General features: G+C 60.4%; 1 protein-coding gene across 1 annotated transcript in view; it reads left to right on the top strand.

The window, feature by feature from the left end:
• F10 (coagulation factor X) overlaps positions 1–12636 on the top strand; it is a 21432-nt gene that overhangs the window by 2762 nt on the left and 6034 nt on the right. Inside the window, 6 exon segments of the mRNA XM_027776212.1 lie at positions 2142–2302; positions 6109–6133; positions 6852–6965; positions 8315–8446; positions 11804–12001; positions 12004–12041. Coding sequence (XP_027632013.1) covers positions 2142–2302; positions 6109–6133; positions 6852–6965; positions 8315–8446; positions 11804–12001; positions 12004–12041 — 668 coding nt within the window.

Consider the following 12636-nt stretch of genomic DNA (forward strand, 5'->3'; position numbering starts at 1 on the left):
GTGGGAGAGGCTATGGGAGTCCAGGGGAGCATGGGGGAATACGGGGGAGCATGGAGGAGGCTGGGGGAGCACAGAGAGGTGGAGCACAGGGGAGCACGGGGGAGGCCAGGGGAGCAAGAGGAGGCCAGGGGAGCACAGGGAGGTGGAGCACAGGGAAGCACGGGGAGGCCGGGGGAGCACGGGGGAGGCCTAGCAAGCACTGGGGAGCATGGGGAGCACGGGGGAGGCTGGGCAGGCACATATCTGGCCAAGCATGGGGGAATACGGGGGAGCACGGGGGAGGCCAGGCAAACACAGGGGAGCATGGGGGAGCACAGGGGAGGCTAGGCAGGCACATATCTGGCCAAGCGGCCTAGGCTACACTCTATGGAATGGGGAAGGGACTGAGCTGAGTCGGGACTCGGCCAGAGGGGACACACGGGTCTGTGGTCACAGACACCTGGACCAGGTACGAGGCTGCAGCGCCCCAGCAGCAAGCCAAGAAGAGCCGTGAGGGACGGGCACGCCCTGCCCAGCCCCTTGGTGACTGAGGAAGAGGCTCAGCCTTTTGCCAGCAGACTGGGCAGGACCAGGACCCAACTGGCTGCATTCCAGGCAAGGGCTTAGTCAGCCGGGCTGCACAGGTGGGCACCAGCAAGCTCTTCTGACCTGGCCTTGGGGAGCCGCTGCGGCGGCCACCTGCTGCATTCCGGACACAGCCCCAGGGTGTGCCCCCAAGAGCAGCTCTAGGGAGCAGGTCTGGTATCCTGTGTTGCTGGCAGGCCACTTTGCACATGGGGATGAGGGGGTGCATGGCACTGAGGGCTGGGGAGCACAGAAGCACCGAGCTCCGTGTGCGGGGCGGGGAGCAGGGCTCTGAGTGTGGGGCTTGGGTTGCCAGGGTGCGGGAGGAGCCCACCTGGAGAGCCGGCTTCCTGTGAGGGAGAGTGCAGGGAAGATCAGAGGCAGGAGAGGACCCAGAGACCCCCTGTCAGAATGAAGGTCAGAGGCAGCAGTGGGGGGGTCCACGTGGACCCTGTGGGCCCCACGGGAGGGATGCAGAGGCTCTGGTCCGGGGTGCCTCGTCTGCAGAGCTTGACTGCCCTTGGAGTCCTGGGCCCATGCAGAGTTCATTGGGGGTGGGGGGTGTAAGGGTCTCTTCCCTGAGGTCTCGCTGTGCCCCGAACCCCCGCCTCGGCCTCCGGAGCACCTGGGCCCATGGTGTCCCCTCGCTCCCTGCTCCCCATTTCACAGAGGAGAGGACAAGGGCTGGTTTCAGCACTGTTCCATTTTTCTGTCGGAGGGCGAGCACGCTCACGGTGGGGACAGGAGGACACGGCCTCCAGTGGGGCACGGGCACACTACGACCCCTCCCTGGCCCTTCGTCAGGGCATGTGGCGGACACACCTGCACCTGACATGCCTTTCAAGCCACCGCTTGGGACTCGGACTGAGCAGTCGGCCTGCCCAGCCCCTCACCACCCGGCCAGCCTGGCCCTCGGCCGTCTTTCTGTTCTTTCTTTTTTTGTTACCTTTCTTTTCTAAGATGCACAGGGACAAAGGTTAAGTGGCTTCTGGGGTGGGCTGGGGGCTGACCTGGGCCCCATGTGGCCTCAGCCTGTGTCCAGGGCATGGCCAGGGCCTTATTAGCGGAGCAGCATGGAGCTGAACAGGAAGTAATCCTAAATTCGAGCCCTTACAGCTTGCTTCAGTTGTGTGTGAGTGTGTGTGTCCTGAGGCTCGACAAAAACTGACTTTTCCTGATCGAAATGGTACCAGGACCCTGCTCTGCCACGGAGGGGGCCCTCGAAGGTGTGGGCCTGGAGTGGAGGGCTCCGCCGGAGCGGGAGGCAGTGCAGAGCCCGGGGGCCAGCAGAGGCTGGCAGCTCTCATGCAGTGGGCATTGAGCTGGGAGTCGGGGTGGCCCCATTGCTGGAGGGGACGTGCAGGGCCACCAGTGGGGTGGAGGGGTGCGTCTGCCTCCCGGAGACAATGTGCACCTTGAGCAGGAGCCTCCCCCGAGCTCTCCCAGGAGCGCGAGGACAGCTTTCCCACTGCTCCCCGGTGCCCGGGCCCCTCACATTCCGACGTGAGAGCACGCTGCAGCGGGGGACACGGGGCCCCGATGACAGCCCCTCTGCCCGTTCCCTCCCTGCCTCCCAGTGTTCGTCAGCCGGGAGCACGCCAACACCGTCCTGCAGAGGGCCAGGAGAGCCAACTCCTTTCTGGAAGAGGTGAAGCAAGGAAACCTTGAGCGGGAGTGCAGGGAGGAGACTTGCTCATACGAAGAGGCCCGGGAAGTCTTCGAGGACGTCGTCCAGACGGTAGGTGTTGGGGACACGGGACACAGGTCCACACGGCACCCTGCACAGGCCGGCCATCGCAGGCTGACTCCATAGGCCACGGCGGCCCACCAACGTGGCCCTCCCTCCGTCTGCCTGAGAGGGGAGGCCAGGTTGCCTGGGACGCGGCACACACGGGGCTGTCCAGGCCAGGGCGGCCATTCTTGTCCATCAGACTAGGCGAAGTGGAGGCAGAGAGCATAGCAGAAGCCCCGAGCTAGTGTGGGCGGCCCGGCGGGAACAGACCCCAGTCGCCTGGAACCGTCCGTCAGAACAGCCTCCGAGCCTCCGAGGTTGCAGGAAGGGGTGCCCTATGGAGTGTGCTACCTCGCCCAGCAGCACGGTTCTGTGGGGTCCACCAGAAAGTCGTGACATAATGCGTGCAAAAATGTGTCGTGACTTCTCCACCGTCCCAACACCACATCCTGCGCCGAGCAGCCCATGAACGCCACTGCAGGGGTCCCCGCGCTCGCCCCAAACCTGACCTGCAGGCTTAATTTCACTCAGACAAGACGGCGGCAGCCAGGGACAATCTGATCTAAAATGTGCCTGGAAAGAGAAAGGGACTAGAGGGTCAAAGCAATGTGAGAAGGGGAGGAACAGCGGGAGAATCAGCCACCTCATCGTGAGGCCACCGCAAAGACGCGGCAGAGACCCTGGCGGGACGCACACCTCGGCAAGCCGGAAGGACTGACAGCACGGCCAGCCGATCGATGAGCGGGCGCGGAGACGATTCCACGCAGCAAGAATGATCTTTCGGCAGTGGTGTTCGTCCAGACATTCTTGCCGCTCCAGGAGCTCAGACGGGGACTTGCTATCGCTCACAGGACGGAGGACGCAAGTCCACAGACAGGCCAGCAGGTCCCTGCTTCCCAGATGGGACCTTACTGCGCCCTTGCATGGTGGAGGAGGAAGACGAGAGCTGCGAACGCTGGCTGAGGCTCCTTCACGAGGGCAGGAGTCCCGCTCGTGAGGGCCAAGCCCTGCTGGCCGCAGCACCACCGAGGGCCCGCTGCGTGCTACGGCACAGGGTCACGGGTGCGTGGGGACGTGCATATTCACGTGCCAACCTCACAGCCGTACAAAACACAAGGCGGGTCGTGGGTCTAAAGGTGAAATATAAACTATAGACCGCAACGCAGAAGATACATGGGAGTCAAGCCAAAACATCGTTGAATTGTTACCCAAACAATGGTGCGTAAGAGGAGAGAATTGACCAGCTGGACTTCAAAACTGAAAACGTTTGCTCTACAAAGAACACTGTTAGAGATGAACAAAGTCACTGCGCCGGCCAGTGGCACGCGGTTCAGGCAGCTGGGGCCCGTGCCGGAGGTGTAGCTCGAGCCCCAGACCTGCTGACTTAAACACTCAGGGTGCGGCTCCTGAGCGCCCAGAATCCCAGGAGGGGAAGAAGCCGCACAGCCATCCCCTGGGGTGCTTTCGTGCTCTCTCGCCTTTTCTCTGGAGAACACAGGTGCCATGGCAAAGAGGGCCAGCAGGTGACCGTGGTTAAGGCTCTGGACCCCCCAGGGCTGACCCCAGTTTGAGTTCCAGACCTGGTGTCTTGGAAAACACGCCGAGAACTTGTATGTGCAAGCTCAAAATCCCAGGAAGAGAATGGAGAAGAGGGGTTGTGGCATGGCCGTCTCCATGGGGTGACTTCTCATCTTCCCTCTCTCTCTGACAAGCACATGCGCCCTACGGCGGGAAACACCTTAAACAAAATGGAGCCCCCTGGCTAAGAGAATATTCGCGAATCACATATCCCACGAAGGAGCTGTATCAGAACTTATACACAACATTTACAGCTTGAAAAAATAAAATACGCCCCAATTAAACTGCTTTGCCACTTGGCGAGTCAGAGGTGAGCAGATGCCCAACGCCTTGTCCCTCAGAAATGTGGGTCAGAACTACTCGTGGGTCCCACAGACCTGCAGGACAGGGCCATAGACAGGGAGCGCTGGCAGGGTCTCAGAGCAGCCAGGCTTCCCAGTGTCTGTGGGAATGCAGAGGACACAACCGCTTGGAAGGACAGTGTGACGTCCCCATGAGGTTACCTGAAGTTGTACCAGGACCCAGCACCCCCTCCCCGAGAGCCACCCGGAGTGAAAACGTGCTTCCACACCAAGGCCTGAGCATAAGTGTGCGCTGAAGCCGTCTGTAACCTGCTCACACCAGGAATGACACCGACATGCATGCGGGTGGCTGGTGAGCGGCGCGGCATGGCTGCACGGCGAGGCCGCGGCGGGCTGGCCAGCGTCTGGAGGCAGGGCTCGCCTCGCTGGCCCCACTGGTCTGCGGCCTCCGAAGTTCAGTCCCGTACTCCAGTAGTGGCGGTGATGGTTACGCACAACTACGCCGGGCTCAGGACGCACAGAATGTACCCAGGAGAGTCGGTTCACTCTGTGGACACCTTTTTCTTCTTTTCACAGAGGTTTTTGCCTTAGGGCAGGCACGCTTGCCCAGGCAAGTCAGAGACCGTGAGAAATCACCCCCCGGGGGATGGCCGCTCTGCAGTCTCTTCCCCTTCATTCCTCTCCCAGGATCTTAGGCACACACGCGGCCAGTGTGATTTTTCAGCCGCCGAGTCCAGGACTTAGCCGCGGTCGGCCACGTGGGAGTCCAGCGATGTGTTCTACCACCTGCTGGGCTCTGTGTGGACACTCTCTAAGCGGAAGCTCCCAAGGGCAGTGGCTGTGTCTGCAGCTGCCAGGACAGAGCGCCACAGGTTAGGTGCCTTAGAACGCCAGACACTCATCCTCCCTCCGTCTGGGAGACAAGAAAGACTGAACAAGGTGACGCAGGGCAGTCCGTCCTGGAGGGCCCAGGCCTCACCCAGCTGGTCGGACGAGCTAGCGTGGGGCACAGGCACTCGCTGTGTCCCCAGCTCACGAGTGCATGCAGCCAGCTGTCCACAGGGCTGTCTGCCCCGTCTACTACAGGGAAGCGGGACTCGTGACAATCCAGTGTCCCCGATGGGGACACCGCAGAGACTCTGCGTCCAGCTGCGATGGCACCGGGGTCCCTGGGCCTGAGTGGGGACGGTCGAGCAGTGCACTATCCCACCCACGGACAACGAGCGGGTCTGAGCCGCAGACGCTTCCTGGTGTGGTGCAGGCGGTTAAGGGTTGTTTGGATTAACTAGCAATTGTTACCTCCTCCAACTAACTGCTGACAAGCTGACCCTAAATTCGTAGCCCAGATGCATTAACTAGAGACTATGTATGGGCCAGCAAGTGGCTAACGCACTGGATCCCAGATGGTCAATGGCACGGTTCGAGTCCTGGCCTGGGCAGCTTGAAAACTGTGTATGAGTGCGTGCGTGCCCAATCCTGAGAGGAGAGTGGAGACGGGATTGCAGCTTGGCCATTCCCCCTGGGGTGCTTTCTCACCCCCACTCTCTCTGTGGTGAGCACATATGCCCTGGAGCAGAACAAGAAAGCCACTTACTGGCCTGCTAGGGAGGAGCACATGCTGTCATCGGCACGGTCCACTTGTGGTGGTTAACCCGCAAAATCAAAGCCAGTGCTGGAGGAGGTTACGGCCGCCGGAGCCACACCCGCAGACACAGTGTGCCTCTCCGACTGCGTGGCCTGCTGGCTCGGGGGGATCACGAGTGCTCTTCCCGCTTTCCTACACAGAAATGTGCATGGCTCCCCGGCGGCCCGGTAGGACCACCCGTGTCTCACCGCGCCTCTGCGGTGAGGCCCGCCCGGGCGAGGCGTGGCTGGGACTGAGACAAAACGGCTCTCTGTCCTAACGTGTTTCAAACCTCTCTTTCCTTTTAGAATGAATTCTGGAATAAATACAAAGGTAGGGTGCTTTCGACTTTACCCTGAGCTTACAGGGCTTCTCAGGTGGTTGATGTCCTTGGCTTTGGGAGCACTTCCGCTTGCTGAGCCTCCTTTCTGCTTCAGTCTGACTCGGGTAAGACTCTCACCGGGTGTTTCCACAGTAGTTACTGCGAGGTGGTTTGGATCGTTTACAGTTTTGTTACTCACTAAATACAGATGTGAGTGGGTTCCTCTCATTCGAGAATACCGACTTCCTCGGAGACTCTGAAAAACGCAGGTGTCAGGCAGAAGCAGGACGCAGGGTCTGCAGCCCAGGTGCCTGGCGAGGCGTGTGTGCCGTGTGTACGACGGGCGATGTCGCCACTGCCGGCTCGGAATGGCGACGGCCTCTCTGCACACGCCCCGTGAGGGCCGCGGAGCCCGTGTGGACGCAGGACAGCAGCCTGCCTGCCCACGGCCCAGACCATGTGGAAGGAGGCCGACACCCTCTGTCAGTGCCCAGCTCCCTCCCCTGCAGCCTCCTGGGGTCCCTCCCAAGGTCCTCGCTCTGGGCGTAAGCACAAGAGCAGGGAGCCTGTGGCCGACCTGGCAGGTCAGGGCATTGTGGGCCACGACCACTGAAGGTGGGGTGCGGTGAGCCCTGGTGGGAGGGGCTGCCCACAGGATGCGTGCCGAGGTCACCCCAGCCGTGTCCGTGTGACGGGGCCCCCAGTTTGATTCCCTAACACCCTTTGCAGACGGCGACCAGTGCGAGGACAGCCCCTGCCTGAACCAGGGCAGCTGCCGGGACGGCCTTGGGGAGTACACGTGCACCTGTCCAGACGGCTTCGAAGGCAGGAACTGCGAGCTGTGTAGGTGCCCGCGCCTGCCGGCCCAGCCCGTTCCCCGGAGAGAAGGCGGGAGGGGCTGAGCGGCCAGTGAGGTGGTCTCGCCTCTAGCCCACAAGGTCTGTGCCCCGACTCCCTGTGGGCCCACCACCCACCACAGACGAGACACCCGGTGTTGGGATGCGACAAGAGACAGTCTGTAGCCCCCGGGAAAGACCACGGCGCCTCCGTGGACACTAATGTGTCAGAGAATGCCCTGCTTCCTGGACGTGGCTTCTTCACTCTGACCCCGTGCCTGTGACCTCGGGCAACAACTGCTGTCCCTGCTGTGGTTGGCGTTTGTCCACGAGGACAGTTCAAGGCTGCCCTCAGGAAATTCGCACTGACTCTCCATGCCAGAATGGCTGCGCACGCTCTCGAACATGGCGGCTGCCTTGTAGAGAAAGCCAGGTTCCCACAGACAGGCTCCCTGGGAGAAGAGTCGCAAGGCCTGCAGTGAGTGCGTAGCCCCGGAGCAGAGGGCCTGGAGCCCGTGCGCCACACGCAGCACGCCACAGAAGCAGGCTGTGTGCAGGCGCGGCGTGGAGGTTCCAGGGCCACCAGCATGTTTCTGAAAGAGCCCCATGCTGGTGCCTGGCTGGCTCCATGCAGACCCTGGTGCAGGCAGCTGCCGCCCCCTGGGAAGCTGGAGGCAGGCGGTGGCTCTGCTGGAAGGTACCCAGGTCCATGCAGGGACCCACTTGCAGGTCACGCTGAGTGTCCCAGGACCTGGGAGGGGCCCTGGGGACTAGAAAGCTAAGACTGTGTATTCAGATGACCCGCCAAAGCCTCATGGCCAGGGATCGGGCAGCCTGGGGCCTGGGGCCCGTGCCCAGCCGCTGCTGCCCCTCTTGCCCGCCCCGCAGCCTCCTGCGACAGCCTAGCACTGTGCCTACTGAGTTCAGAGAACAGCGAGTTCCCGCAGGGCCCTGGTCAGCCACTGCCGGGGGTGCCCTCTAGTGTCAGGGTGAGTGGGCTGCAAGGAGCTGGTGAAGTTGCCCGCAAGGCGGGCGAGAGGGTGCAGCTGGGACACAGCAGGACTGTCAGCACCACCGGCACAGGACGCTCGCTTGCCAGGGTGCAGCTCCATGGAGCAGCCACCAGGCCTGCCTGGCTCTGCTGGTGGCAGCTCTGCACAGGGGAGGGCCCCACCCCACCACCCTCCCTCGCTGTCCCTGTCAGGACATCATGGGGGCCATGTCCCCAGCCTGCCCACTGCCCTGGCTGCCTCACAGGCCCCTCCTGATCCCCTGTGCACTGAGACAGTGGACGCAGCCCCTGGCCAGCCGCAGCCTCGCTCCCCTGCCCTGAGGCCTGGCCACGTCTCTCCCCAGTCTCCCGGAAGCTCTGCAGCCTGGACAACGGGGACTGTGACCAGTTCTGCCGTGAGGAGCAGAACTCGGTGGTGTGCTCCTGCGCCCGCGGCTACACCCTGGGTGACGACGGCAAGTCCTGCGTCTCCACAGGTAGGCGCCGTCCACGTCCGCTCGCTTTCCTCCTGGGGCAGAGGGCTGGGTGCACGCCCCGCTGCCGGTGTGAGGCCTGGAGGGGGACCCCGCAGCTCCGGCGGACTGCAGCAGTGGCCCTGGTCTCTAGGGAGGTGGCAGGCCCAAGTGACGGCCGGCAGGGCGAGAGCAGAGCTGGGAGAGCAGCAGGGGCCGGGTAGACCGGGCCGCGTGGAGCTTCGAGCTCGCTCTTCTTTTACCTGGTGGAGGCTGGTGCCCACAGCCTGGCAGGAAGTCACCCGACAGCGGGCCAGCTGGGCGCCTGGGCCTCAGCTACTGGGGCTGCATCTGCCCAAGGGCCGGCTCAGGCCAGGGTTCCGCCCTCGCTCCACCGCCTGTGGTGACCCCAGCCCACGTCCCGGCTGCTGTCCCGGGCTGCCCCAGCAGCACGGGAGTGGGTCTGAGCCTCGCAGCGCACACGGGGCACAGACACGCACTTGTCACTTGGCTTCTCACTGAAGACAGGCCTTGGAGGACGGGGAGTTGAGGGAAAAGCCAGTTCCAAACCCACCTGCATGTCTACCTCAGCTACACAGCAGAGGCTCAACCTGAGGAGAGTGCCACTCACTGTCCCCCGGATCCAGAGCTTACGCTGCTCCAGACGTGGGCTTTCTTTATTAGCCAGGGGGCGTGTGGCTCTCCAGAGAGAGCAAGGGAGGCAGAGACGGGGGGAGGAAGCAGCCCCAGTGGGGCATGTTGACGCTGCAATCCCTTCTCCCCTTCCCTCCTGTTGGGGTCCGGGGCACACAGGCCCAACAAGCCGTCCAAACAGCCAGGCGAAGGCCCCAACCATGCAGTCGGCCATGTGGGGTCGGGATCCCTGGACCACTAGGCCACAGAGCCAGCCCCAAAATATTTTCACTGAAGTTATTTTTTGACATTTGTGCGATTTTTTTATTCTAGGAGTGGTCACAAACTCGTTTACTAGACCACTGGGAAAGCCATGATGTAGTTTTCTGTTGTTTTATGCAAAAATGTACCACAATGTTCCCAGTGGCCCAGCTGAATATAGCGCGGCCTGGCCAATTCGGGGAGCTCCCTAGTGCTGAAGTTCTGCTCCCTCCATGAGCCAGCTGCTGCGGTCTCCAAGGTGGGGCTGCGAACATGAACCCCAAGCCCACAGACACGGCAGGGCACTTGCCTGGAGCCAGCTCGAGGGCCTCGGAGCCGAGGGCCACGCGCCCGCTCTCTGGGCCTTGGTCCCTGGCGGGGTTAGACAGGGAGGGTCTCAGAGGAGCAGTGTCTTCCAGAGAGGAACTCAGGTGGGCACAGCTCCCAGCCTGCGAGCTGTGGCCGGGGCCCCAGGCTGCCCGCTCATGCTGTTCCTTCCACCCACAAGCTCTTTCCTTCTGCTTCCTTGGGAGGTTTTCTCTTCTTTTTCAGTTAATTAATGAATTAATTCTTTATCATCACACACATTATTATCAGCAGACAGTTCTCCATTTCCGTACCCATTAAATGTTTTGCCTTTCCCCGTTGATGCCCCCACTGCCCCCCTTCTCCTGCACTGTTTGGTATTTTTATTATTTTTTAAATTTCAAGAAAAGTTGTTTTGCTTTAATGAATCAAAATCTAAAAAAGTTAAGAAAAATTTGCTTAAGACTTGCAGCCAGGAAACAGGCTAGGATTGTGCCCAAACAGTAGGCAGATAATACAACAAGCATGGGCGGGACTAGAACCTCAGCAGGTGCGCTGCAGGTTTCTTCTGAAACACTTTTCTTGTCTCCATTCCTCCTTTTACCAAAGAGAAGCACAAACTAATTTATTTGCAAAAAAGTACGTTTAGTCTCAATTTGTTCTGTTATTTGCCCATAGCCCAATAAGGCTACTCGTTACTTCAGTTGGCTTCACTGGAACCTTTTATAAGGAACTTCAGATTAGACTCTTTAAAAAGCCTCCCAAAGGGACCAGCAGTTGGTGTAATGGCTATGTCGCTGGACTTCCATGTAGTCGACCGTGGTTCGTGTCACGGACCCGGAGGCTTAAACTCACGTGTGCGCGCGTGCCCAAGATCCCGAGAACAAAATAGAGGAGAAGGGATTGCGGTGTAGCCATCCCCCCTGGGGGGTGATTTCTCGCTTTCTGTCTCTCTGTCTCTCTCTGTCTGTCTGGTGAGCGCACGTGCCCTACGGCAAAAAACTCTCAAAAAAAAAAAAAGAAAGGAAAGAAAAGGCCTCCCCAGGCACTGAGCACAGTCAGGGATCCACCTCCCACTGTCCACCGTGCCTTTACGCACCTGTACCTGGAAGTTTGGGGCTGTCAGGAAGAGACGTTCTTCACTTACCTGCCGGGCAGAACTGCTTGTGGTACCAGGCAATCTTTCCAAGAGCTTTTGTTAGCTTTCTTGAGATCAGCCGTCATTTCTTGGCTTTCTGGTCACATCTCCAGATATGACATGCCAGTCAAAGGCCTGCAATAACCAGTGTTTCCCATTTCTGATGCCAGGCGACGGGTATTATTGGACTTAAGAAATAACCGCGCTGCCGCAGCATAAGAATACTTACACTTTCCATTCTGGAGGCGTCAGGAAGGGAGAAAAGTTTATGAAGTTTATGTTTCAATTCTGGTTTGTGTGTGTTTTGTTTGTTTTGTTTTGTTTCTTTTTTTAATTTAGCAAATTGCTGAACTTAGGGTGGAAGCTGAGCAGCAAAATGAGAAAGTTAAGATAGAAGAATAAGAGAATATAAGAAGGAAAAAAGGAAAGCAAACAAATAAACAAAAAGAAAGAAACAAAAGGAGCAAAGCACCTCAGATAAAAGAAAGGATAAAAAAACCCAAGAGGCGGGTGGGGGGAATGAGAAGGGAAAGAAACGGCTTTTCCTCCTACCTTTCTAGCTATGACCACGGAGGTGAGTTGGGAGAGGGGGCCTGCAACTCGGGGCTGCTCAGCCCTCACGCTGGTCCGGAAGTGAGCAGAGCACCTCGGGCGTAGAAGTCTCCCTGCAAAGCCCCTGTCCTGTGTGGAGGGTGGTTTCAAACATAGAGCAAAACTGGCATTGCTTTCCTGTGAGCCCCGCCTGCCCCTGCCTGCAGGCAGCCCGGCACTGCGCCCTGGGCCAAGCCGTCACTGTCGCCTGCTGCACTGTCTCCACCTCGCCCACCCTCTGTCCCCGCCACCATCTCACCTCCAAATAACCTGCAGGCTTCCATGTGCTCCACTCGTACCTGCTGACATGTAGACCTCAGCACAGCCTGGGAGCGCAGCCCTGCCCGACATGGGGTCGCCCCCGCCGCCCTGCCCTCCCATCTCTGTCTCTGCCTCCCTGGGGAGCACTAGGGCTCTCGCCCTGCTGACAGCATGGGTGCTCTCTCCCCCAGAGCCTTTCCCCTGTGGGAAACAGATTCTCGGACGCAGGAAGAGGTCAGCGGCCCAGGCCACCAACAGCAGTGGGGATCCCCCCGAGACCTCCACGGTGACTTGGGACAACCCAGATGGCCTGACCCCCACGAGGGGCACCCTCGACCTGCTCAACTCGGGCCAGCCGTACCCAGAGGGGGACTACAGCAACATCATCCGGATGGCCGCGAGTGCCAAGATGGGGAGTGCCCCTGGCAGGTAAGCATGGCAGCCGGTAAGACCCGCCTGGCTGCATTCTGCGAGCAAGAGGGACCCGCCATGCTGTCAGGGAAGGGCACGGTTCCAGCCAGAATGGAGGGCCCTCCGTCTGGGGACACCCGGCGTCCCCTCCCTCTGGCCTCAGAGGGTGAGGGGCCTGGGAGGAGCCCGGACTCCTGCTCTCCGGGCCTACCAGCCAGCATCTCTCCCGAGCATGGTCCTGCGCCCAGAGCGAGGCTGTCCCAAGAAGGACGTGTCCCAAGAGGACAAGACGGAGCACGCCCTCGTGTGTCCTGAAGCAGAGCACATTCTGAGGGTGGGGAGGGGACAGGACCCAGAGGTGCCTGGGCAGGAAGACCCCTCCTGCTGCTCCTTTCCCTGGGCCGAGAAGGGTGCATGGTCAGAGGGAGCAGCCCACCTCCACGCTGGGCTCAAGGTGCCAGATTTAGCAAATGAAAGCACAGCACGGACCAGCAGGTGGCGCCGTGGTGAAGGTGCTCGATGCCCACATGGCCGACTCCCGGCCCTGGCAGCTGGAATCACACGAGCACGTGTGTGCGCGCTCAAAATCCTGAGAGGAGAATGGAGGAGCAGG

This window comes from Tupaia chinensis, unplaced genomic scaffold (assembly GCF_000334495.1).
Source record: "Tupaia chinensis unplaced genomic scaffold, TupChi_1.0 Scaffold000644_1, whole genome shotgun sequence".
In the NCBI taxonomy this organism is placed as follows: Eukaryota; Metazoa; Chordata; class Mammalia; order Scandentia; family Tupaiidae; genus Tupaia; species Tupaia belangeri.